We start from the raw sequence: 24,306 nt of genomic DNA on the forward strand, positions 1-24,306 counted from the left end.
TTAAACATAAAAAATGTCCAGAAGCAAGAGGAGTGGTCCGAGGACAATCACATAAAGGCTAAAGGCTAAAAGGTGATACCCTCAGAACATTTTGGAATAGTCCTACCAAAATAATTACACACCCCCTTCCCCTCAAAGCAGTGGCGGCACATAGGATGCACTGTCCTCTGGGTTACCATTCCCCACTTTCATTTTACAATGAATGAGAAGACTAGGTCAATTCAAACATGGATAGCATTGGCAGGGACCACCTGTCCTGACAATTATTAATTTAGTTGAGCCAGCAATTAAATCAGATAATTGGGCATAGGCTACATAACTAATCTGTGTAGATTGAGGTTCGTCAATATAAGCATTAAATTAAATGAAGGGACTTTAATAATCGAGATACAACAGCCCGATAAATCTGTAGTAGAGTATGAAAATCGATAAAGTTAAACGCAGTAAATAATTGCTAATAATTTGAAGCTAGTTATGATTAGCAAATTTGGCACGTGCGAGCCAACTTCTCTTCCCAGAAAATGTGCGTAACTTACCAAAAATGTAGACAAATGCAGTGGTAACTCAATGTAAAAAGTCCGTTATCCTCGAAGGCGATTCAATTCAAAGTGCATCCCTCACGAAACTGTGAAAGTTGCTGACTGAGATGTGGGGCTGAACCCAAAACGCCACCCCAGAAGCAATGACTAGGATGTGCTGCTGCTGTTGTTGGTAGTAGCCCAAATGCTGCGGCTAAGGAGGACAATAGCCGCTGGGTAGTTACGATAAGCAGATTCAATGCACGGTCACTACATTGGAATGTCTGAGGCTACAGTGTTTCACCAGCACATTAGTTACGGACAGTGCCCCATAAAAGTTTTTGTTTTGCTGTGCTCAGTCGAGTTGTGGCGACACAGCGTGTCATTTTCACTCAGGTTCAATTCCATGCTTATTGTCAACAACTTGCATGTTATGATTTGAGTGGTGGTGGAACATGTTGCATATGTAAGTTGAGTGTTGTTCCACTAAATGTAACTACACTTCCAAGATAAAATGTGCAGTTGTTAGTACCGCCCCCTAATCACTTCAATTGTCATTCCTATGTCCTGTCCTGTCCTGGGGTGCTCACCTTCGGCGTTGTGGCTGCAATAGTTTTGCGATTTCAAATAGTCAAACCCATATTGATAAGGCCACACACATACACACACACCAAACGGGAGCAAGCATACCCTCAAATACTGTTGAAGAACAGTCTACACCTTTTAGTGGAATGTGTAATTTACTACAAACCGTGATGCAACGTAGCAAACGTTGAATCGAACTGAACGCACCCCTGTGTGTGTGTGTGTGTGTGTACGCGTAGAGGGGGAGAGGGGGGGGGGGGCGGAGTGTTTTTCACCTCAGCAGGGCAATCAGCAATTCGTATTCATACTTCAGTTTCCCCTGGGGGTTTTTAGCAAGTGTTAGCAAGACGTTTTTCTGAGTTGTGCGGAGTCATTCAAGGAAGGCTTCACAGAACTCTCACTTGAGTAGTTTACCTAGTTGTTCTTTTCAGATTCTCATTTTTCTCTTGAATAGCATTGTCAAGTGTGTATGATTTATATTCATGTCCGCTGCTCTACCTGTAGATTTTGCAGATGCTCCCCACCCTGTGGCTACAAACCTTCTAATCAAGTGTACCCTGCATGCATAACCCATGTGGACGTCCTGGTCTCCAATCTGTGGTTAATAAGGCTGAGTTCATATGAGTTCATCTCAGCCTATGTCACCCTTCAACGGAGACATGGTTTATCCCAGATAACACTGCTACTCCAGCTGCTCTCTGATTTGTGTTCTCATAGTCCTGGAGCATCTGGTTGTCGAGGTGGTAGCACAGGGCTACTACATTTCTCCTAAATTGAGATTTTCTCTTTTCCCCCTCTCCTACCTGTCCATCTCATTTCATTTCCATACTGTCACTTGTCCACTCAAGCTTAACACTGTTGTCATCTATTGCCCACCATGTGCCCTTGGCGTTCCTCAACGAGCTTGACACCTTTACAAGCACATTTTCAGACGACGGCTCACCACTCATTGTACTGGGTGACTTAAGCCTCATGACTTCCACCTCTTTCTTTACCTTTTTTTGACCTCTTTCCTTTCCGCTTCCACTCACAAGGCATGCAATATGCTTGACCTCATCTTTACTAGACTGTTTGCCTATATCTCACTACAACCCCTGTCCAGGTCACTGATCACTACTTTGTTTATTTTTCTCTCCTCCAACCCTACCCACTCTCTCCGTAAAAAAAGACGGTGATGCGCTGTCGCAATCTTCGCTCATTACTCTCGCCTCTTCTATCCTATCATCTCTTCCGTCTGCCAAATCTTCCCCTCTCCTGACTCTGCTTCTTCGACCCTACTCTCCTCCCTTTCTGCCACATTGACTCCCACTGTCCCCTTTCCTCCCGGGCCCACTCAACCCTCCCCTCCTGCTCTTTGGCTGAGTGACTCACTGCATGCTCACAGAACAGGGCTGAAAAATAGAGGAAAACTAAACTTCTGGAGGACCTATCATCCTTCCACTCCCTCCTCTCTACCTTCTCTTCAGTATCTCCTGCTAAAGCTGCTTTCTATCATTCAATTCTATGCCTCTGCCTCCAACCCTGGGAAACTATTTTCCACCTTCTCCTCCCTGCGTAATCCTCCACCTGCTCCCTCTGAAGACAACTTTGTTAACCACTTTGAAAAAAAGGTTGACGACATCAGTTCCTCGTTCACTCAGCCCACTTACACAGAACTACCCTACGCCTGACCTCTTTCTCCCCTCTCTCAATATGAAATCCTTTGACTAATGTCCAGCCGCCCGACAACCTGCCCACTCGACCCCATCCCCTCTTCCCTTCTCCAGACTATCTCCGGAGACCTTCTCCCATTCCTCACTTCCCTCATCAACTCTATCAACCCTGGCTGAGTCCCCTCTGAATTGAAGATGGTCTGAGGTGCTCCTCTTAAGAAACCAACTCAACCCCTGTCAGACTACAGACCGGTGTCCCTGAGACTGAAACTGCTCTACTTTGTCACGGACGCTCTCCGCTCTGCCAAAGCTGATTAATTCACTGTTCTCATTCTCCTAGAACCATCAGATCCTCCTCTCCACCCTCTCTGGGCTGGGTGTCTCAGGCTCTATCAGATCCTCCTCTCCACCCTCTCAGGGCTGGGTGTCTCAGGCTCTGCACTCATGAATTGCATCCTAACAGGCAGGTCTCTCCTACCAGGTGGCAAGGAGAGGACTGGGTTCTAGACTCTGTGCTCCCCCCCGCCACGAGGGCTCGGCTCTAGGCCCTCCCCTCTTTTCTCTAGACACCAAATTACTTGGCTTTGTCATATAGTTTCATGGTCGCTCTAGTCCTTGCTATGTGGATGACGCTCAACTACATTTCTCATTCCCCCATTCTAATACCCAGGTAGCAACATGCATCGCTGCCTGTGAGACATTTTATTTGTCAGTAAAAGGAGTGTCATCTTTCTGGCAGTGTGTTCAGACCTTCTGGTTTGCTGACTTGTGAGGTGTGTCACCTGTGATTACATTTCACAACATAGGTGGCTCAGTTGGTAGAGCATGGTGCTTGCAACACCAGGGTTGTGGGTTTGATTGCCACAGGGGACCAGTATGAAAATGTATGCAGTCACTACTGTAAGTTGCTCTGGATAATAGCATTGACTAAAATGTAAATGTAATGTCTTTTTTGAGGAAAAAGGTACTTACTATGACTGATATATGGTTGTCTTGCCATGCACTAACTCTATGAGCATCTGCTAAATTACTTAAATGTGAGAGGGGAGTGGTATACGGTGCATTCAGATAGTATTCAGACCCCTTGACTTTTTCCACATTTTGTTACGCTACAGCCTTATTCTAAAATTGATTAATTTGTAATTTTTCTTCATCCAGCTACACACTCTACCTGCTGCTAGTTTTCAAATGTATTTCTGTTAAACCTGGAAAATGTGATAGTTTATTCATGATATATTAATAATAAAATAATTGTTTATCTCCTTTATTCTCCTCTGATGGGAACTTGTATGCCATTCAGGAGGAATGTGCAGTGCAAGCCCTCCACTCCCAATCAAATTGAAACATGAAATTCTACTGATTTAATTGCAACCAATCTGTGCACTTTAGTTCATCAATAAAACTTGATTCTTTACTATTTATTTTTAAACTGCAACATGAGTCAGATACACATTAAAATATTATCATTAAACAAAGTACAGGATATTCAGTCAGTTGACTATATGCAAGACTTTATGGGGCTTTCATAATTTATGTCCACAGTTTATTTTGCCACAAGAGGGACAGGAAATATCATGAAAGATATTTCACCACAGAGATCACTTTGCCATTGTGCACCATGTTTTGTACCAGTCTATACATTTAAGTGGTATCTGCCCATTTACAGTGGAGGCTCCTCCTCAGAGGAAGGGGAGGACTATCCTCCTCAGTGAATTTCATGTATAGTGAAACAAAGTGATCCTTTATAGATAAAATAATACTAAATATGTTCACATGTCACTAAATAATTGATTAAAACACACTGTTTTGCAATGAAGGTCTACAGTAGCCTCAGCAGCACTCTGTAGGGTAGCACCATGGTGTAGCCGGAGGACAGCTAGTTTCCGTCCTCCTCTGGGTACATTGACTTCAGTACAAAACCTAGGAGGCTCATGGTCGTCCCCCCCCCCCTCCCCCCCTCCCCCTTCCATAGACTTCCACAGTAAATATGACAACTTCCGGAAGACATCCTTAAACCTATCAGAAATCTTGCAGCATGAAGTGGCATGCTGTCCACCCAATCAAAGGATCAGCGAATTAATCTAGAACTGAAAGCATACGCTACAGCTAGCTAGCAATGCAGTGCATAACATGTGGTGAGTAGTTGACTCAAAGAGAAAGACAATAGTTGAACAGTTTTGAATAAATTAATTTCTTCAAAATGAACAAGCAAGAGAGAGAGAGAGCTAGCAATATATATATATATATATATATATATATTTTTTTTTTCTTCTTCTTCTCACTTTCACTTACTTAGCAATCAAGTACAGCTAGCTGGTTTAGCCTACTCAGACACCCGGCTGAAATAGAGAGGGATGCTATGTTAGCTAGCTGGCTATGGATGTCAAACACTGGAACTCTTGGCTATGGAGATTGCATGGCTGTGGGCTCGATTTGGCATGGGTCTTCAGATCCTCAAAAGGTTTTTCAGCTGCACCATCGAGAGCATCCTGACGGGTTGCATCACTGCCTGGTATGGCAACTTCTCAGTCTCCGCAAGGCACTACAGAGGGTAGTGCGTACGGCCCAGTACATCACCGGGGCCAAGCTTCCTGCCTTCCAGGACCTCTATACCAGGCGGTGTCAGAGGAAGGCCCAAAAAATTGTCAAAGTCTCCAGCCACCCTTGTCATAGACTGTTCTCTCTGCTAAGGCACGGCAAGTGGTACCGGAGCTCCAAGTCTAGGCCCAAGAGGCTCCTAAACAGCTTCTACCCCCAACCCATAAGACTCCTGAACAGCTATTACCTCAACACCGGTGACCCCGCACATTGACTCTGTACTGTGCGCTACGCACTTCAGCACTCTGCGGTCCCGTTCTGTGAGCTTGTGTGCCATTGTTGCTCCTAGATGTTTCCACTACACAACAGTACTTGCAGTTGACCGGGGCAGCTCTAGCAGGGCAGAAATTTGACGAATTGACTTGTTGGAAAGTTGGCATCCTATGACAGTGCCACGTTGAAAGTCACTGAGCTCTTCAGTAAGGCAATTCTACAGCCAATGTTTGTCTATGGAGATCGCATGGCTGTGTGCTCGATTTTATACGCCTGTCAGCAAAAGGTGTGGCTGACATAGTCGTATCCACTCATTTGAAGGGGTGTCCACATACTTGTGTGTATATATAGTGTACATCATTGTTCCATCCTGTCTGAACACATTGGATGATTTTGAAGTTTGTTCTGCCCTCTGCTGGCTACAAATGTTATACACGGGGTACACAAAATAATATACACTGAGTATACCAAACATGAATTACACCTTCCTAATATGGAGTTGCACTATTAGGGCAGGTGTTCATAATGTTTTTTATATTCTGTGTATATCTGGTATATATATATATATATAATTATGAAGCCATCTGTCCCATGTACAGCACGAAACAAAACAACAGTACACAAGCTTTGTTATTCAATGAATTCAATACCCTTAGAGGTAAAAGGCTCTGACTCAGTGTTTTGAGAAAAGCTATAGTGTTCATAATGGATGATTTTGTCTAGCCAGGCTGGAACAAAATCATTGGGTCAGATCTTCTGGTGGATCACAGCAGGGATTGCACACATGTGAATGTATGAATACATGGAAAACATCAAACTTCCTTAGTTTGAGATATCAAGACAAATATGTGAAATGTATATGCAATTTATTTTAGAATAAAAAATATGACAAATATACAACATTTAGAATAATCCTTATTTCTAATAAAAAATCTGAAATAGTCATAGAAATACTGTAATATAATAATTACATAGATGAGAAAGGATTTAGTAAGGCATGAAGGTAGTAACTCAAATATTTTATGCTCTTCTTTGTGCGAGTGCATCCAACATTACAGTTTCATCAATCAAATCAGTATCCGTTAAATAAAATCAAACATGAACTAGACAAAGGTTCAGATATACTGTGTCCACCTTAATTGAACACAACATATTGTAAAATAAGTCACTTGAAGTTCTAGAAACAATGTATGATGTCATATAAACAGGCTCTGAATTAAATGTAAGAATGAAATGGTTCATTTAAATTGTTCATACTTTCGTTATGACCAACTTATGTAAACCTACCTGAAAATGATTGAACACAAAAAAGTTAAGAAGCATTTTCACTACATCAATATATTTGACAAACAAGAACAAATTCAAGTCAAAAACTTTCAATCAGTCGGAGAAAGTGATTTTGATAAAGCATAAATATCTATTTATTTCTATTGATACATTAAGAAATACTATAAAACAGCATAGAAACCCTGAGAGAACTAGGAGTATACAACTTATACAAAGCATCATAACTGATACTGCATGTTACAAAAATGTGCAAACTCAAGTGCTTAGTTCTAAATGACTAGTAAACGTTTTAAATGGAAGGCAACGAGTTGTTTTCTGTGGTATACTATCATAAAGCTATTTGTACTGTAAATATCACGTTTCCATCAAATTCTACTATTTAACTAGGCAGGAGAAACGTAAGGTATGCATAAAGTCATCTGATTATCCTGCTGACCCGTTGGGTCAACAGAATATTATTGCTATCCAGCAATCTCAGTGACACATTGCACAAAGCAATCTTTTAAACATATTTGCGGGAAAAAATTAAAACAAATCACCCTGTCACTTTCGAAATGTCCACAACAAACCGATTCTGACCAGCAGTATATTAAAATAAAGGATATCAGCCCATTTTAAAATACAATAAGATGCTGCTGATAAAAAAATGAATTATATATATTACCTTTATTTAACTAGGCAAGTCAGTTCAGAACAAATAATTATTTTACAATGACAGCCTATACTGTACTGGCATGGTACTGATGAACTCAGTACAGACAAAAAAATGTGTTCTATATTGTGCCACTACCAGTGTTATTCGGTTGTAACCACATTTTTGGTGCTATATAGAACAATTTTTTAAGGTTATACAAATATCCAATAAAAAAAGGTTACAACCTTTTTTGGTGCTATATATAACACCCTTCTTATAGGGTTAGCCATATTATATTGTTAAAATGATGGTGTTATTACTATGTTAATTCACAAGTTGAATCAGATGTGCTAGCTCTGGAACGACTGGGGGTCTCTGAGGAGAGAATTGAGATTCAGTCAACAGTTCTCAATTGACACAAGGCTTTATGTGAGTCTTCTTTAACAAGAGACCATTACTGGCCCGAGTCATTTTTAATGACACAACACAACATATTAGTGGAATGACACTCACTCACGGTTGCACAAAAGGATCTGTGTGCAAACCACGCCACAAAATATTTGAATGAGCTGCCACCGCTACATTTTAATTATCACTAAAAGATGAAAGAATCCTTTTCTGAAATACAAAGAACCATTTAAGTGTTCTTTGAGTCATTATGGTTTGACATACATCCTTACCAAAGCACCTTTGAGAAACCCTATTTTCTAAGTACAGTATGTAGATGTAAATACTGAAATGTGTCCAGTTTTGTGTTCAAACCCTTACAGTAACATTTGGATGTAATGTTGCTTCTTTGGTTTTCTGTGGGTTTTTTTTTTTTGGTTTTCACTCGTCTGCTGAACATTAACATATTAACTGATAAACTTTAATTTATTCCTTGCAAAAAAGTAATTTATTTGTGTAGTGTGTGGTTCTTAGCTCTTTCTTGGGTGTGTGTTGCTGTACCACTTCTTTAGCGCCACACCACAAGTACTGACGACCACACAACATGCCCCACCGAGACTCCACATGGTGGGCTTTCGGTTGAAAAAAATGAACTGGAAAATAAAAGCTAGGACCACGTCGACGGTCCTCATCAAGGCCACAGGGCCGGCCTTCTCGATCTGGAGTGCTTTGGTGAGGAACGTTTGGCCAGCGATGCCCAGGATCGCTATCAGCATAAGGATCCATCTGTCTCTCCCACAAAATGGAATGGTCCATTCACCAAGTATAAACAAAGTGATGAAACACTCAATGAAACCAATGACAGCATAGTACCACACGGACAGATAGTAGTGGACACTTTTGCCCATTTTCCTGAGTATTACGAAAGTGCAGGCTGCTCCCATCGCTCCACCAAAGGCTGCAATAGTCCCCTTGAGATGATTGGTGTAGTCTCCCTCTATTTCCTCTATACGAGCACCAAATATGAAGGGAGGCCTGGCTATCATTATGACACCAGCCAGTGTGAACACAGTGAAGACACAGTCCCAGATTGTGCATTTCTCTTTGAGGAAGATCCAGGCTAGCAAGGCAGTGAACACTGGGTTGCTGAACATGATGACTGTTGCATCAGCCAGGGGCATCTGCTGAACTGCATAGAACAATAGGATCATGGCATTAGAACCCAAGAATCCTCTCATCACCAAATAGATCCGCTTGTCTCTTGGTCCAAGGAAGCCAGTCCTAAAAAAACAGGAAATTGTGAAATATTTGTATGTAAATATCAGGGGTCAAGGGGTCAAGTTGCTCAATACAGATAAATACAGTTTTGTAATAACGTACTTGTGATAGATAAGCATAGGCATCACAAACAGCATCTGGAAGAAGCAGCGAATGGCACTGATTTCTACAGCATGGACTCCATCGATTGTCTTCACCAGAAGAGCTATAACGGAGAAGAACACTGTTGCCAGCAGGCCATAGAACAGGCCCAGTCCTGGACAATGCTTTTTCTCTGAGGACAGAGGGAGGAGGACACATTAACTGGTTAAAATAGCTTGACTGGAACTGAACATTAACCTACTACTAAGACGGAATTTAATATGTGTTTGTCTGGAATGGCAAAATGGGAGGAGGAAAAGGTACAGTATTCAAATGTGATATTAAAAGCCCTTTTGTTGAAGGGAATCCCTGCTAAGGTTTACAGTTACAGACAACCTTTTGACAAGTTTTAAAAGCTGCAGGGGGATTACAGGTATTGAATATTACTACATAAACCTGATAATTGGCCTGTCACACACTGTACCCACTGATTGCTAATGTTTATTCCCGACATAAAAAGAGTGCAATGAACCCATGTCCTCTAACTGGCGAGAGGAACACATGGGAAACAGTGTGGTAGGATGCAGAAGAGTGTTAGTCATCTGAGAACAGACGACACCATTGTTAGAGACTTCTTTGTGAGTTTGATTCACAACCTGTCGGATAGGTGCTCATTCTTTCCAATTTTGTAATCATCCCAAAATTACAAATAAGGAGCCAATGTTGAAAAAAACCCTAATAAATTACTAAGTGTTTTCTGTTGTAAAAATTGGGAAAACCTTTTAAGAAGTTAGAGCTACATATAATTGTAACTGGTGGGAAAATGCCTCGTCATCCCCTTTAAAGATGATGAAAATGTTCAACCGGATTACGTTCAATAATTAATAATCAGTCTGATGAAAGTGAGAGGTGACGCGGCCACAATTTTGCAATATATTGGCTATTATTAGCTAGTTTAAAATGAAATCGCATTGGCGGCAATGTGTATGATTATCAGTAAAGTAATTCCGTAGTTAGAGAACAGCGATTACGTCAGTTACATAACTTGCTGCTACGGAGGTCACCATTGGCTACGCCAATGCTTTTCATTACCCCATCTATCCTAAAGTTCATCACTTCAACTAGATGGAAGCCGATCCAGTCATTTAACGGACTGCATTAATACACAACAAACACGTGGTTGCGTTAGTATATCTCTTAAAATAGCGAAATGATATACATTCTCTCTAACTTTACCGTGAAGGCTACCTTTGGCAACTGTGTCTCCTGCGTCCGTTGAGATGGGATCCCCGCCGCCGCCAATTCTACAATATATGAGAGGACAGAATCTTTGCATCGCGCTGCTTTCCATTGTTCTAGTCCTTGCGTCCTTATCATTGCCCCTCTCATCGTGACTATTACTTTGTAAATGGATTCTCTCAGTAGTGTGTTCATCGTCGTCGTCATCGCCAACTTTGTGAAATACAACTTTGATGTCCTCCTCTCTACGAGGAACGACCGATAGAACTCGGTCACCAATGCTATTACTGTCCGTTAAATCCCCCATTGTAAGATGCAACAGGTGAACATGCCTTGGATGTAGCTTACACCCTTCTCTGCCTGAGAGAGAGTGTCACACCGGTTTAATATGTAACCTTGGTGGCCACTGTATTAACATGCAATGATTACTTTAACCACGGGGGGCAGCTATCCAACAAACAACATACCGGTAGCGAAATTTCCTTCCCGGTAGGCAATCCAGTTGGCCAACCAAAACGTTACCCTAAATTCATGTCTAGTTCACGAAAGGGTTCAACCTTCACCTCATTCTAAAAATCTGAAATAAATGTTGGACATTATTGGGATACTTATCTAAAAAGGTTGTTGTTATTATAGAATGATTATGATAGCAATTTTAGATTAACTTCATGGGACAAGATGTTTAAATCATGTGTAGGCTAATGCAATTGTGTTGTTTATTAAACAAGGCCTTGAAGACAACTCATTTATGCTTTTATGAAATTGGTTTATTACTAGTCTACTATACATAAAATACAGCAACATTTAAAACAAAACACACTCTTACTACAGATTAGAATACATGTGTGGTTTTTGTAGTATTGCAATTACACAGACTTAGGCCTAGATTAGGTTCAATTAAAAATGTAATTTCAAAATCTAAAACTATAGCTCCATATGAAAGATATAACATGATTGGAGTGGTCCCCTCTACATACAAAACGCTGTATTAATTTACTCATCATTGTAAAAACGTAAACATTTTATTTGGGAAATTGTCAGTTAAATGTTAATGAGTACTTTACAAGCAAAATTCTTGTTTACTTTACCTCTTAAGTTTATCTTATAGCACAGGAATTACCGTAGTTACCGTAGTGTAGGGCTTAGCTGCTGTACATCAACAATTGCTTTGTCTACGAGGAAAAAAAGAAGAAAGAGTGCTGTGAAAGAGAGGGACACGGTAGATGTTTCTAGCAAGGCATTCATCAGGAATTCTTTCTTATTAGTGGGCTATATCATGCAAATAGCGGTCCAGTATAGTCATCCTCTCCACAGTGTTCAGTGCTACTGCACTTGTCAACTGCACACTCCTTAATTGTTTCCATTAATTAATTATTACTCAGGTCAATCATGAGGTGCTCGTATATCTGAGTTTTCCCTTTGAAGCTGGAGGCCAGCAGAAACTCTCTGTTGTCAATGGACACCAGAGAGAATGCCCTTGGTGCCTGGATGTTTAGATCCTGGAAGTAAACAAACTGGCCCCTCTTCAAGTCCCACTGATACACCTGCGTCAGGGAGTAGTCGCTGCCGAGGATGGCGTACTGCCAGTTGCCAATGGAGATGGGCTGGAACACCATGGAGCCTCGCGAAGGCATTGTCTGTACCTCTTTGAACATGGAACCGTCCCACCTCATCACCTTGGAGTCCCCGATGAAACGTGTCAGGCAGATGAAAAGTTCACTCTTCACCTTAAAGTGCTTGACCGCAAACACGTCCTCCATTTCGGGGATATCAGTGCGCCGGTCAAACTTCTTCAGGCTCTTGCTCCACTGGTAGACAACAGGCCTCTGGGAACTGCTTGCTAGGATCAGATGGGGCTTACCAGAGATCTCCAGGTACTCCACGTCTGTGTCACGGTACCAGGCATGGAGGGACTGGTGAGAGTAGAACCCATTGCCATTCCATTTGTACACTGTGGTAGAACCGGCCTTGGAGCTGTCTGCGATCACGAAGAAGGACTCACCATCTATAAGGAAAGTCTCAATGTCATTAGGTTTCCTGATTTTCAGGATGTCAATGTCCTGGATTTTTATGAATTTGTTGGCAGAGATGTCCCGCTTGTAAATGTGAGAGCCACCAAAGAGCTGGGCTACAATGATGAACAGCTGATTATCAATCACCATGGGTTTGCATACCACAGTGGATGTACCTGTAAAACAAGGACCAAAAACGAAGTATTAGAACATAGGAATATAAAGTAAATATTTGTGAGAAAAACACTTCAAACATACAACTATAGATTTTAGGTTACAAAATATATAGTATTTTTGGTAAGACAGATACAGTACTACAATAACAGTTCACACTTGGCATATCATTTCGTCATCTGGTGATATACTGTAAAACACATATTGCTCACTTTGAACGCTGTCATAGGTTCGGAAAACCGTTTCAACGTGATCCCATTCCAGGAAGCTGCATGTACCAGTGAAGGGCTGGGCAAACACAACAAACTGATCCATGCCAAAGGTAAAGGACTCCACCGAAATGGATTCAAACGTCAGGGGCTGATAAGAGGCAAACTCTGCAATACAAAACAGATGTATTCATGTAAACAACATTTTTTTTGATTTACATCACTACCAGAGGAGGCAACATTACTGGAATTCTTCCTTGGTGACTGTTTCAGTAGTCTGTAGGCTACTGTAGGTACATACTCTACAGTGTAATTAATCACTAGTGTTATCATTTTCACTTTATCCTGACTAGTAATTCATTTACAGTCTTAGCGTCTATTGGAGTCTGAGACTATTGGAGTCTATTGCATTAAATTGAAATGGCCACAGAGCTGAATTGCACAAGGCAGCAGTAGTTAAGGAGATTAACATTCCAAGGTGTGAAATAATATTTGCACCAATCACCTGCTGTTATGCAGTCAAATGACCCGGGCACAAGGTCATTGATCAGTTTCCCTTGGAAAAGCGGGGGCCCACTGCAGGAGATCTGGTCAACCGTTGCATTGGTGGTACGCATCCACTCCACCAGCCACTTTAGTTTGCAGTCACATTCCAGGTGGTTCCCTCTCAGATCTCTGGTAAAAACAGGTTAGCAAAGTATGCATAAATCAAAACCTGAATATTTTGAATGAAAAGATACTCACACTTTGTTTGTTTAACATAAGTACACTTTAGATGTTGACGTTACCCATAAGGCCGCTGGTTATGTGAAGAAGAAAAATAGACTCACACTTTAGCCAAAGCATCCATGCCCTTGAAAACATCTTTGGGTAATGTCTCAAGGTTATTATAGGCCAGGCTCCTAATAAAAAAGAGGAAAACAATGTTCATTTTAGACCACAACAGGAAAAATACAGTATGTCCTGAATCAACACAATATATTGTGGCGGACTTCCAAAAGGAGACGTTCTTGGAACCCAGCATTATATTTCACCCTGTCACTGGATAGGCCCTTTTCAGATGTATGAGTAAGGTTACAGAGCAGATATTATATTTAGTTTTGCCCCCTAGGTCATATCGTTCTTGGTTATAATTAGATATTTAAGAGTGGACTCATACAATCTACAAAAAAAAATAGTGAAAGGATATAAGTTAGAACAATGATTCAGCAAACACATATCCACTCATGTCTGTCTTTTTTTCTATGGAAAGAAATGAGTGTATATACCTTTCAGAGTGTTGGCAAGGCATACTGATGATGGTCACATAAGTAAAACCAATGTTTTTGTAACATGTTTGCCAATATACATTATTTGGGTTTCAAGGGTTTTTGAGTGCCTGATGCAAATATTCTGGTGTGAAAACTGGAAATATTCACGGTCAGCGAGGTCACCAAGGTTACATGTGATATTAGACCACCACAGAGTGTCCTTTGGCAACTTGATCTGGCAGAAGTAACCTAACGTAGCAGTCGTAGAAAGCCGCCTGAGCGTAGTCCCTACTTATGTTTTTCAGGGGAAACGGAAGTTAGGTTGAAAATACTGTATCCCTGACAACCAGAAACATCTGCTTTATGCCAAAATAGTGTATCCCTGACAACCATAAAGATCAACTTTATGCCAAAGCCACTAAGGGTGGGCAGAAGTGAGGGAGGTTAACCTTGTTCAATATCACTGGAATAGGACTTGCATTCTATGCACTTTTGACAATGATAAAGTGGACACCACCGAGGTCCATTTGCTTAATATTTGAATGTACCTATGGGGGCCTCAGTCAACCATGTTGCTGATAATGGTATGCACCCTAGGCAGAAGCAAAAAGCCTGCAAGGATATTGGTTACAATACTTTATTTCTGTTTTCAAGTATGGTTAACCACAATATGTAAATGACACAAGACCCTTGTTCTAACACATTTTCCACGAGTTTAGATTGTAAGAAAGTAAAAAAGGACATTCTTATACTTACAGGTGTATCAGTGCTTTTAGGCTCCGGAATGCATATGGTGATATTGAAGCAATTTTGTTGTTTTCGATAAACCTGTGAATGAGGTAATAACATGTGACAACATATTTTGAGGATTAAATCATCATATTATGCATTTTTTGAGTATCTTATCCATTAGAGAGAGTACAACTCACAGGTACTCCAGATGCGGTAGTCCCAGGAACGCATCCTCATCAATTGAGTCAAACGTGTTGGCAGTGAATAGACTGTTAAGAAAATAGAAAAGAGTTCACATTCCATAATTTCTATTACCACTGGTCTGTCACATTGTCGTTTTTACTCACACTTGAATATAAATATTTCCCAGTGGTTGAGTTTCCAAGCAACCCCTCTGCTAAAAAATGTGAACCACTTCATTTTCATTTATCCTAATCCTCCTGTTCACACTTGTACTGTTTTATTAATCTGAGTTTCCAAAATAACTGTTTCACAAGCCTCTAATAATAACATATGTATTCCCAACAAAACATGTCATAGAACAGCCTATTCAGACAGTATTATTAATATCTCCCACAAACTCTGACTCATTTGGCACCATTAAGAGGGAAACCTCCATGCCAAGATACATGTTTTCCTGAAACGAATGTCTTGTGATAGATAATTGTGAATAATCTGTTCACATGAGGGACATTATGTGCAAGTAGGTTTTCACACTGAGTCATGTTGAGGAATGGGTGGTACCTCAGAAAATAGCTTTACTGTAATGTTAAGAGTACTCTGAGAGAAGTTTATTGTGGTTTCATTTCATTGAGACATTTTTATTTCAGCTCAGCAGCCAAGACCCCCCCACCCCCACCCAGTTCATGTGCTGTCTGTTATGACATAAGCCTGCTCTTCTTCCTCTGAGGGAACAGGGCTGTGCTTTGTTGATGCACATGGACCCTCATTTTAGTAGATATTTTGGAAAATCGTTGAGTAACGACGTCAAACTCACAGAAGCTGTAGAGCAGGCGTGTGTAAGAAGCTTCCTCCAGTGATTTCGGTGAATCCAGACTTGACAAAAGATCTGCATAGAAACATGGTACAAATGAAATGAGGCAATATATCAGAACATAGATTCATATTATTGATAAATTATCAACCATTTAATTTGATTGTAGGTCTATATAATTTCAATTTGCTGCTTTACTTGTGCTGTTATTTTATTCTATTCAACATCTTTAAAATACTAGACAAAGAAAGATTGATCATACGACAGCCCCATATTAATGCCACTGCCAATATTATGATTTAAATAACTAACAATATTTAATTCAAAGCACTTACAATGAAACGACATCGGGTGGAAAGCTGTGAGGGACCGATCTTATATTTTCACACAGTGCATTATCTTTGGTGCACGTACAAGATGCGGGGCATCTAGGTTGCTTCACTCTTCTGGTCTCCGATAAAAGCAGGACCGTGGCGATCCAAATCAACACCATGCATCCTTTCAGGGTTTTGCTTGCATATCCCATCCTCGTGTTGCTCTCTGGTGACAACCAGTCCGTCGAATATTTCTGAACATGAACCTCAAGGAAAAATCCAAAATTAAAATGTTTCAATGCCAAATCTTGAATGTCTGTATTTGCTTCGATGAATTTGCAGTGATGAATGCAGCTTGTATCTCAATGACCAGGCACTAATCCAAAAGATTCGTTCTGCAAGGCGCAGTATTTACAAATGCAGGAGAGGGAAGATAAAACAAAGGTCTCCGATCCTTGGACAGATTAAAATCCTCCAAAATACGTTGTAATTCCAAAAGTGAAAATAGATCCAATGTAGGCTACACAGTTTTTATAGTGTTATTTATTTGTAAGAACTAGGCTATCTCTATATGTTTTATTATGAAGGTCTGAATACGTATCTATTTGGCTCGATCGGATAAGAAAAGATGAAAGCCTCAAGTCCCTGGAGAGATCGCGTTCAGAGCAGCGTTTATTTTTTGAGAGACGCAGACTATTATTTATGCGCGCACGAAATCCTTGAATGGTTAATGCGGAACGGCCTATTCATTAGAAGAGTCTATGGAAGCTGGAAGAGCACCTGCGTCTCGCTCATTGATAATGTTGCTATTGCTGCTGCTGCTGCTGATAATAGTAATAGGAATAGCATAATAAAAGCCCAATTATAGCAATGTAGGCTAATAACAATATAATAAAAAACCAAATCAAAATCATAATAACAAAAACATTATAATAGCATATGTAATATGATGCAGCTATAATAATATTATCCTAAAATAAAATAATTATTTTAATCAGTTTGTTCCCAGCTGGCTCTAAAAGTCGCCTTACATTTCTGTGCTCAACCAAATTCTTTTTTCTTTTTTAGCTCTCTCAGCGAACATACTGAATCAAATGCTGTGTCTTTGTTGAGTTCAATGGGGGATCAAACCCATCCAATTCAAATAACAGTGGAGTTCTGTTCAAGACTGGAAAAGTTCACCCCTGCCATCCCACCATTTTCCAAAGAGTTCAATTACAGTATTCAGAAGAATAAGAGATCTATTGTTCCCATTTGATATAACGGAATCTATAACGGAATCTATAACGGAAACTATGAAAGCCCACATAAGTACAGTCAGGATAGCAGATATGGTTAATGGTTACTTCAAAACCCCATTTCCTTACAGTACATTTGCATATGCCTACATAAAATACAAATAATTAAAAGGTTGATTTCTCTGTTTGTGCATGTTCAAAATAGGCTAAGGGCCTACTGTATTTAGAATTGTCTATATTTGTCACTTCTTTTTTTCCTAGAAAAATCTATGCTTTTATTATTCATATCAATACCTGAATATCTGATGCATGTTGTGTGTGTATTTGCTTCTCAACAAATGTGATAATGGAATCAAACCATAGATTTGTTGAAAAGATTATTTGATTTGGAGAGGTCCTGTAATTTTGGTTGTGGCCAAACATTAAGAACACATGCTCTTTCCATGACATAGACTGACTAAGTGAATCCAGGTGAAAGCTATGAACCCTTATTAACATCACTTGTTAAATCCACTTAAATCAGTGTAGATGAAGGGGAGGAGACATGTTAAAGAAGGATTTTTAAGCTTTGAAACAATTGAGACGTGGATTGTGTATGTGTGCCATTCAGAAGGTGAATAGACAAGACAACATATTGAAGTGCCTTTGAACTTGTGTATCCAGCCAACTTGACACAACTGTGGAAATCATTTGAGTCAACATCCCTGTGGGACGGTTTCGACACGTTGTGGAGTCCATGCACCGATACCTTGAGTCTGTTCTGAGGGCAAAAGGGAGTGCAACTCCAAAAAAGGAATGTATTCCTAATGTATTGTGCATTCAGTGTATATCATTGGTTGTGGCAGTTTACTGTTAGAAATATAGTAATGTGTGGTCTTTTCATGCACCTTTGTTTTTGTGTGAATCACAAATAGAGCTTGCCAGCTTGTAGCTCTAAAACCTGGAAATAAGTTACCTACCTTTGGTTCGTTCAGCCATCCCTACGACGAAAATGAATGGGGAAAAAACAGGGTTTTAGAATAAATGCCTAAAATAAAGTCTGAGGTTAACACAGGCTTAGGAAATCTTATGTTTTGTTCTATGAGATAGTCAGTTAACATGCGCTTTATGAATTATGAAGCCTTTATGTGTTTTTTATTATTACATAAATTCTTCAAAATTCGCAACATGTGACATTAGCTAATGAAGATTCTCATAGAACAACATGTATAAGATCTCTTAAGCCTGTTTACCACAGACCTTATTTTCGCCTTTTATCCAAAAACGACATTAATTTTCCTCATACCCTTTGTCCAACAAACCATCGCAGAGTTAGTGCCTACAAAAATACGCCACTAGAATCTCTACGCTCTACTCTCCAACCATAAACGTTCTCTTATACGTCATCATACGCGACTTTCTTAATGTAAACAAACAGTAGGGTAATCGTGAGCATGGCGATACATATGGACAGACTCGTAAAGGTAGTTGAATCGCGACTTTATCTTAGGTCAGAAACAAATGTCTGCTTTATACTCGATCCGTTTGTTTCATCCATAGCACAATATCTAGCTAACTATCTGGCCATAGTCAACAGTCATCGGCTAGCTTCAATGTTACATGGCTAGCTGCACCCATTGTGTGCGACATAGGAGACAAGACAACGTTTGCTAACGTTAGCTACTTACAGTGTTGGGGAACCTACTCTGAAATCATAGTTTACTACACTACCAAGTAGCGTACTTCACACTCGAAGAAGTTAAGCTACACTAAAGCTACCCTTAAAAAAATATAGTTAACTTAACTAAAGCTACTTTGAAAAAGTATTTCACTACCACCAAGCTACTTCGGGAAAAGTGATCATATCTACATCGGAAGTGTCATAGACTACAAATTGTAAGACAGATCACTTTGGTCAGGTGTTAACAGACCATTAAACACAAAAACGATGTTTCAAGTGAGCATTATGCAGGTCTAATGCTGAAAAAGTAAGAAATTATTGCCTATTTCCGAGATACTGTATGTTCTTCTCTTTTTGCAAAAAATTAGTGTGTAGTTCCAGTAGTTAGCTACACCGCTACATTTAGTATTGACTATTTTATTAGGATCCCCAATTAGCTACTGCCAAGGTAACGGCTACTCTTCCTGGGGTCCAAACAGGAAACAAAACACAAATAATACATAAAATACATAATACAATACAAAATATATAAAAATGTCTGCGTCTCGTCAAAGTCTCCGTTGTGTCATAAGGTGTTCTTTTATCAGATTTTTTTCATCTGTTTTTATTGCTAGTTTGAGTTACTTGGGGTGGCACAGAGTTCTATTTAAATATGGCACTATTTAATAAGGTGTATTTCCCAGCCTCCGTTCTTGACTTGGGGACTGTGAAGATACCTCTGGTTGCATGGCTCATGTGATACCAATGAGTGTCAGAAATGTGTGCCAACTGCTTGAACAGACAGTTCGGTATCTTCAACACATCAACACCCCGCACAAAGACCAATAGTGATACAGTCAATCTCTTCTCTTTGAGGAAAGCCAGGACAGATTGACGTGCATGTCATTGCCATTCGGCCTCCGTGTACATTTAAATGCAAATACGTGCTGCTCTGTTCTGGACCAACTGTAATTTGCCTTTGTCCTTCCTTGCCGCACATGACCACACAACTGGGCAGTAGTTCAGGTGCGACAAAACTTTAGGACCTGTCTGGTTGACTGAGATATCAAGAAAGCAGAGCTGTTGAGTCGTCAGCGTACATAGGCTTTATTCAAGGTCATTAGTAAAAACAGAAAAAAATTATGTCCCAAGTCATTACATGGCAAAACAAGGTTTGAATTTTGTTCAACTATCACCAAGCTATTGCAAAATGTAGTTTGATTACTAGTTCACTACTCCCAACACTGGCTACTTCCAGTGCATTCAGGAAAAGTATTCAGACCCCTTCCCTTTTTCAACATTTTGTTACCCGGGGGGGGGGGGGGGGGGGTGGGGGGGCAATGCAAATAGTCTGGGTAGCCATTTGATTAGCTGTTCAGGAGTCTTATGGGTTGGGGGTAGAAGCTGTTTAAGAGCCTCTTGGACCTAGACTTGGAGCTCCGGTACCGCTTGCCGTGCCTTAGCAGAGAGAACAGTCTATGACTAGGGTGGCTGGAGACAATTTTTTGGGCCTTCCTCTGACACGGCCTGGCATAGAGGTCCTGGATGGCAGAAAGCTTGGCCCCGGTAATGTACTGGGCCGGACGCACTACCCTCTGTAGTGCCTTGCGGTCGGAGGCCGAGCAGTTGCCATACCAGGCAGTGATGCAACCAGTCAGGATGCTCTCGAACGGTGCAGCTGTAAAAACCTTTTGAGGATCTGAGGACCCATGCCAAATCTTTTCAGTGTCCTGAGGGGTAATAGGTTTTGTCGTGCACTTTTCACGACTGTCTTGGTGTGCTTGGACCATGTTGATTTGTTGGTGATCTGGACGCCAAGGAACTTGAAGCTCTCAACCTGCTCCACTACAGCCCCGTTGATGAGAATGGAGGCGTGCTCGGTCCTCATTTTCCTGTAGTCTACAATCATTTCCTTTGTCTTGATCACATTAAGGGAGAGGTTGTTGTCCTTGCACCACACGGTCAGGCCTCTGACCACCTCCCTATAGGCTGTCTCATCGTTGTCAGTGATCAGTTGTGTCATCGGCAAACTGAAGGATGGTGTTGGAGTTGTGCCTGGCCGTGTAGTCATGAGTGAACAGGAAGTACAGGAGGGGACTGAACACGCACCCCTGAGGGGCCCCTGGGTTGAGGATCAGTGTGGCAGATGTGTTGTGTTTTTATTTGATATTTTAACTTTATTTAACTAGGCAAGTTAGTTAAGAACAAATTCTTATTTACAATGACGGCCTAGGAACAGTGGGTTAACTGCCTTGTTCTGGGGCAGAACGACAGATTTTTACCTTGTCAGCTCGGGGATTCAATCCACCAACCTTTCGGTTACTGGCCCAACACTCTAACCACTAGGCTACCTGCGGGGCGGCCCATCAGGAAGTCCAGGATCCAGTTGCAGAGGGAGGTGTTTAGTCCCAGGGTCCTTAGTTTAGTGATGAGCTTTGAGGGCACTATGGTGTTGAATGCTGAGCTGTAGTCAATGAATAGCATTATCACATAGGTGTTCCTTTTGTCCAGGTGTGAAAGGGCAGTGTGGAGTGCAATAGAGATTGCATCATCTGTGGATCTGTTGGGGCGGTATGCAAATTGGAGTGGGTCTAGGGTTTCTGGGATAATGGTGTTGATGTGAGCCATGACCAGCCTTTCAAAGGATTTCATGGCTACAGACGTGAGTGCTACAAGTCGGTAGTCATTTAGGTAGATTATCTTAGTGTTCTTGAGCACAGGGACTATGGTGGTCTGCTTGAACATGTTGGTATTACAGACTCAGACAGGGAGAGGTTGAAAATGTCAGTGAAAACACTTGCCAGTTGGTCAGCGCATGCTCGGAGTACACGTCCTGGTAATCCGTCTGGCCCTGTGGCCTTGTGAATGTTGACCTGTTTAAAAGTCTTACTCGCATCGGCTTGCTGAGAGTGTGATTAAACACTCGTCCGGAACAGCTGATTCTCTCCTGCATGTTTCAGTGTTACTTGCCTCGAAGCGAGCATAGAAGTTATTTAGCTTGTCTGGTAGGCTAGTGTCACTGGGCAGCTCTCGGCTGTGCTTCTCTTTGTAGTCTGTAATAGTTTGCAAGCCCTGCCACATCCGACGGGCGTCGGAGCCGGTGTAGTACGATTCGATCTTAGTCCTCTATTGACGCTTTGCCTGTTTGATGGTTCGTCGGAGGGCATAGCGGGATTTCTTATAAGCTTCCTGGTTAGAGTCCCGCTCCTTGAAGGCGGCAACTCTACCCTTTAGTTTAGTGCAAATTTTGCCTGTAATCCATGGCTTCTGGTTGGGGTATGTATGTACAGCCACTGTGGAGACGACGTCGTTGATGAACTTATTGATGAAGCCAGTAATTGATGTGGTGTACTCCTCAATGCCATCGGAAGAATCCCGGAACATATTCCAGTCTGAGGTCCTGAGCGCTCTGGAGCAGGTTTTTGTCAAGGATCTCTCTCTACTTTGCTCCATTCATCTTTGCCTCGATCCTGACTAGTCTCCCAGGCCCTGCCGCTGAAAAACATCTCCACAGCATGATGCTGCCACCACCATGCTTCACCTTAGGGATGGTGCCAGGTTTCCTCCAGACGTGACGCTTGGCAATGAGATTAAATATTTTCAATCTTGGTTTCATCAGATCATAGAATCTTGTTTCTCATGTTCTGAGAGTCCTTTGGGTGCCTTTTTGCAAACTCCAAGCGTGCTGTCATGTGCCTTTTACTGAGGAGAGGCTTCTGTCTGGCCACTCTACCAAAAATACCTTATTGGTGGAGTGCTGCAGAGATGGTTGTCCTTCTGGAAGGTTCTCCCATCTCCTTAGAGGAACTCTTGGTGGTTCCAAACTTCTTCCATTTAAGAATGATGGGGCCACTGTGTTCTTGGGGACCTTCAATGCTGCAGAAATGCTTTGCTACACTTCCCCTGATCTGTACCTCGACACAATCCTGTCTCGGAGCTCTACGGACAATTCCTTCGACCTCATGGCTTGGTTTTTGCTCTGACATGCACTGTTAACTGTGGGACCTTATATAGACAGGGGTGTGCCTTTCCAAATCATGTCCAGTCAATTTAATTTACCATAGGTGGACTCCAATCAAGTTGTTGAAATATCTCAAGGATGATCAATGGAAACTGGATCCACCTGAGCTCAATTTCGAGTCTCATAGCAAAGGGTCTGAATACTTATGTAAAAAATGTATTTCTGTTTTTAATTTGTAATGAATTTGCTACATTTCTAAAAACCTGTTTTTGTTTTGTCATTATGGGGTATTGTCTTTAGATTGATGAGGACGTTTTTTTATTTAATCCATTTTACAATGAGGCTGTAACATAATGCGGAAAAGGGGAAGTGGTCTGAATACTTTTCGAATGCACTGTATATTCATCTATGCGTTCTCAGATTTTTTTGAGATAGTGGGCTTCTTCCAATATAATGAATATTTCATTAGCCACCTTTTCTGTACATTTACCTGTTCTTGATTGCTAAACAATAAATTATAGGCCTACTATTAGTGAGAACCTCACAAGCTATATGGCATGATGACAGAAAGAAAACTCTTCTTGCAGGTCCATAGAGGTGGAGGGTATGGCTCTGACTTCAGTGATGATGAGGGCCAGGGAGAGTCGTCTGAAAGTGGAGGGAAAAGGCAGAGGCCAGATGACATTATACCAATCTAAGGGGACTAAGCGCGAACCCCTGAGGGGCCCCCGTGTTGAGGGTCAACGTGGCAGATGTGTTGTTGCCTACCCTCACCACTTGTGGCCGGCCTTCAGGAAGTCCAGGGTCCTTAGCATAGTGATGAGCTTGGAGGGTGCTATTTTGTTGATCGCTGAGCTGTAGTTAATGAACAGCATTCTCTCGTAGGTGTTTATTTTGTCCAGGTGGGAAAGGGCAGTGTGGAGAGCAACAGAGATTGCATCATCTGTGGATCTGTTGGGGCAGTATGGGAATTGGAGTGGGTCCAGGGTGTCTGTGATGATGGTGTTGATGTGAGCCATGACCAGCCTTTCAAAGCATTTCATGGCTACAGATGTGATATTCATTTAGACAGGTTACCTTGGTGTTCTTGGGCACAGGGACAATTGTGGTCTGCTTTAAACATGTAGGTATTACAGACCTACGTGATGAAAGTATTTTCTGTTTATTAGTTTGTTGTTTATTCTGTTCATCTCTTATACAGTTCACCATTGAAATGCAATTACGGGGAGTCAGGGACATACATTTGTAGGCCCATCTACTGTATCAACTAACAGCTCTAGTAAGAAGTTATTCAGAGCTCTACCTTTAGAT

At 41.3% G+C, this 24,306-nt stretch overlaps 4 protein-coding genes across 9 annotated transcripts in view; 1 reads left to right on the forward strand and 3 right to left on the reverse strand.

The window, feature by feature from the left end:
• Positions 1 to 789, reverse strand: part of plce1 (phospholipase C, epsilon 1) — a 74,776-nt gene extending 73,987 nt beyond the window's left edge. For 2 of the 4 annotated variants that reach the window (XM_055894227.1, XM_055894060.1), the window contains exon 1: positions 537 to 789. The gene's annotated coding sequence lies outside the window, so the exon portion shown is untranslated. The remainder of the gene's footprint in view (positions 1 to 536) is intronic. The other 2 variants (XM_055894305.1, XM_055894143.1) reach the window with 1 other exon arrangement.
• Positions 790 to 6,415: 5,626 nt separating this feature from the next.
• Positions 6,416 to 11,096, reverse strand: LOC129831744 (solute carrier family 35 member G1-like). 2 transcript variants are annotated; one of them, XM_055895202.1, is made up of 3 exons: positions 10,470 to 11,096; positions 9,255 to 9,426; positions 6,416 to 9,155 (listed from the first exon to the last, which is right to left on the reverse strand). In XM_055895202.1, exons 1-3 carry the CDS (start codon positions 10,777 to 10,779, stop codon positions 8,405 to 8,407), a joined length of 1,233 nt encoding a protein of 410 aa, XP_055751177.1. In that variant the 5' UTR covers positions 10,780 to 11,096; the 3' UTR covers positions 6,416 to 8,404. The 2 variants fall into 2 exon arrangements, with proteins under 2 accessions (XP_055751177.1, XP_055751262.1); XM_055895287.1 differs by having other exon boundaries at positions 10,482 to 11,041.
• LOC129831857 (protein FRA10AC1-like) overlaps positions 9,453 to 24,306 on the forward strand; it is a 29,902-nt gene continuing 15,048 nt past the window's right edge. Inside the window, exon 1 of one of the 2 annotated variants that reach the window (XM_055895411.1) lies at positions 9,453 to 9,553. In XM_055895411.1, coding sequence (XP_055751386.1) covers positions 9,538 to 9,553 — 16 coding nt within the window. In that variant the 5' untranslated portion in view covers positions 9,453 to 9,537. The remainder of the gene's footprint in view (positions 9,554 to 24,306) is intronic. The other variant, XM_055895491.1, reaches the window with a different exon arrangement.
• LOC129831671 (leucine-rich glioma-inactivated protein 1-like) lies at positions 11,218 to 17,076 on the reverse strand. Its single transcript, XM_055895074.1, has 8 exons — positions 16,179 to 17,076; positions 15,847 to 15,918; positions 15,047 to 15,118; positions 14,874 to 14,945; positions 13,698 to 13,769; positions 13,373 to 13,542; positions 12,871 to 13,035; positions 11,218 to 12,660 (listed from the first exon to the last, which is right to left on the reverse strand). The coding sequence occupies exons 1-8, from the start codon at positions 16,367 to 16,369 to the stop codon at positions 11,840 to 11,842; spliced, it is 1,635 nt and encodes a 544-aa protein (XP_055751049.1). The 5' UTR covers positions 16,370 to 17,076; the 3' UTR covers positions 11,218 to 11,839.

Source organism: Salvelinus fontinalis, chromosome 1, assembly GCF_029448725.1.
Source record: "Salvelinus fontinalis isolate EN_2023a chromosome 1, ASM2944872v1, whole genome shotgun sequence".
In the NCBI taxonomy this organism is placed as follows: domain Eukaryota; kingdom Metazoa; phylum Chordata; class Actinopteri; order Salmoniformes; family Salmonidae; genus Salvelinus; species Salvelinus fontinalis.